Here is a 2,500-nt window from a genome sequence, read left to right on the forward strand (position 1 = left end):
TATAATCAGTGTGTGTTTGTCTGTGGGTTGCCATTTCTCCTCTAGGGTTCCTCAATATCCAGTCCTGGCCAGAGAACATGACAGACCTCGGTGTCTTCTCCAATCTGGCAACCATCGGTGGGAGATCACTGTACAGGTAACAGTCAGAAATCAACTCATTAATTACCATATAGTACATTTTATTATGATTATTTTATGATTTTAGTTTTGCGTCAAAAAGGAGTGTAAAATCACCAGGTATAAAATAATATATATATTTAGGAAATCTGTTCCCAAGTATTCCCACTAGTTAAAAAACAGACAGATGTGACGAAGTCTCAATATATTCAAGATATGAAATGATAGTTTTTGAAAATAACAATCTATTTTTGGGCTTAGTTGGGGTCAATTTGCAGTGTATAAATGATTAGAATGATATTCCGAGCTGAATCTAGCTGGCTGCCCCCGAAATAAAACAATATGGGGGCTTAAAACAATCACACAGTGTAGGACTATAACGATGTGTGCTGAGAGGCGGGAAGCAAGTTCAGGAAGTGACTGTTTTAACAAATAAACGCAACATAAAACAAGAAACAGAAACAACAGAAACCACCTGGGGAAGGAACCACAGAGACTAAACCCTGGAACAGAAACCACAGAGACTAAACCCTGGAACAGAAACCACAGAGACTAAACCCTGGAACAGAAACCACAGAGACTAAACCCTGGAACAGAAACCACAGAGACTAAACCCTGGAACAGAAACCACAGAGACTAAACCCTGGAACAGAAACCACAGAGACTAAACCCTGGAACAGAAACCACAGAGACTAAACCCTGGAACAGAAACCACAGAGACTAAACCCTGGAACAGAAACCACCTGGGGAAGGAACCACAGAGACTAAACCCTGGAACAGAAACCACCTGGGGAAGGAACCACAGAGACTAAACCCTGGAACAGAAACCACCTGGGGAAGGAACCACAGAGACTAAACCCTGGAACAGAAACCACAGAGACTAAACACTGGAACAGAAACCACCTGGGGAAGGAACCACAGAGACTAAACCCTGGAACAGAAACCATAACACCTGGAGAAGGAACCACAGGGACTAAACCCTGGAACAGAAACCATAACACCTGGAGAAGGAACCACAGGGACTAAACCCTGGAACAGAAACCAAAACACCTGGGGAAGGAACCACAGGGACTAAACACTGGAACAGAAACCATAACACCTGGGGAAGGAACCACAGGGACTAAACCCTGGAACAGAAACCACCTGGGGAAGGAACCACAGAGACTAAACACTGGAACAGAAACCATAACACCTGGGGAAGGAACCACAGGGACTAAACACTGGAACAGAAACCATAACACCTGGGGAAGGAACCACAGAGACTAAACCCTGGAACAGAAACCACCTGGGGAAGGAACCACAGAGACTAAACCCTGGAACAGAAACCACCTGGGGAAGGAACCACAGAGACTAAACCCTGGAACAGAAACCACCTGGGGAAGGAACCACAGAGACTAAACACTGGAACAGAAACCATAACACCTGGGGAAGGAACCACAGAGACTAAACACTGGAACAGAAACCACCTGGGGAAGGAACCACAGAGACTAAACACTGGAACAGAAACCACCTGGGGAAGGAACCACAGAGACTAAACACTGGAACAGAAACCATAACACCTGGGGAAGGAACCACAGGGACTAAACACTGGAACAGAAACCACCTGGGGAAGGAACCACAGAGACTAAACACTGGAACAGAAACCATAACACCTGGGGAAGGAACCACAGAGACTAAACACTGGAACAGAAACCACCTGGGGAAGGAACCACAGAGACTAAACCCTGGAACAGAAACCATAACACCTGGGGAAGGAACCACAGAGACTAAACACTGGAACAGAAACCACCTGGGGAAGGAACCACAGAGACTAAACCCTGGAACAGAAACCAAAACACCTGGGGAAGGAACCACAGGGACTAAACACTGGAACAGAACCATAACACCTGGGGAAGGAACCACAGGGACTAAACCCTGGAACAGAAACCATAACACCTGGGGAAGGAACCACAGGGAGTGACAGATATAGGGAAGGTAATCAGGGAGGTGATGGAGTCCAGGTGAGTGATGACGCGCAGGTGCACGTAACGATGGTGACAGGTGTGTGCCGTAATGAGCAGCCTGGTGACCTAGAGGCCGGAGAGGGAGCACACATGACAAGTACTTGCATACTCACACAGACATTCCACACACACAGGGAAACACAGAACTGTTTAGTGTTGGGCCTTGTATTCCTCCTCTTCCTCCTCCTCTCTGTTGTTCTGTTCCTACTCTTTATCCCTCTGCTCTACTCTCCTCCCCCTCTCTCTCTCTCTCTCTCTCCAAAAGAATAAAGACATTTTAAATGTCATATTATGTATATATATAGTGTTGTAACGATGTGCAAATAGTTAAAGTATAAAAGGGAAAATAAATAAACATAAATATAGGTAGTATTTACAAT

General features: G+C 45.4%; 1 protein-coding gene across 1 annotated transcript in view; it reads left to right on the forward strand.

The window, feature by feature from the left end:
• Nucleotides 1-2,500, forward strand: part of LOC109886997 (receptor tyrosine-protein kinase erbB-4-like) — a 503,341-nt gene that overhangs the window by 393,433 nt on the left and 107,408 nt on the right. Inside the window, 1 exon segment of the mRNA XM_031813320.1 lies at nucleotides 46-136. Coding sequence (XP_031669180.1) covers nucleotides 46-136 — 91 coding nt within the window.

Source organism: Oncorhynchus kisutch, unplaced genomic scaffold (genome assembly GCF_002021735.2).
Source record: "Oncorhynchus kisutch isolate 150728-3 unplaced genomic scaffold, Okis_V2 Okis05a-Okis16b_hom, whole genome shotgun sequence".
Classification (NCBI taxonomy): Eukaryota; Metazoa; Chordata; class Actinopteri; order Salmoniformes; family Salmonidae; genus Oncorhynchus; species Oncorhynchus kisutch.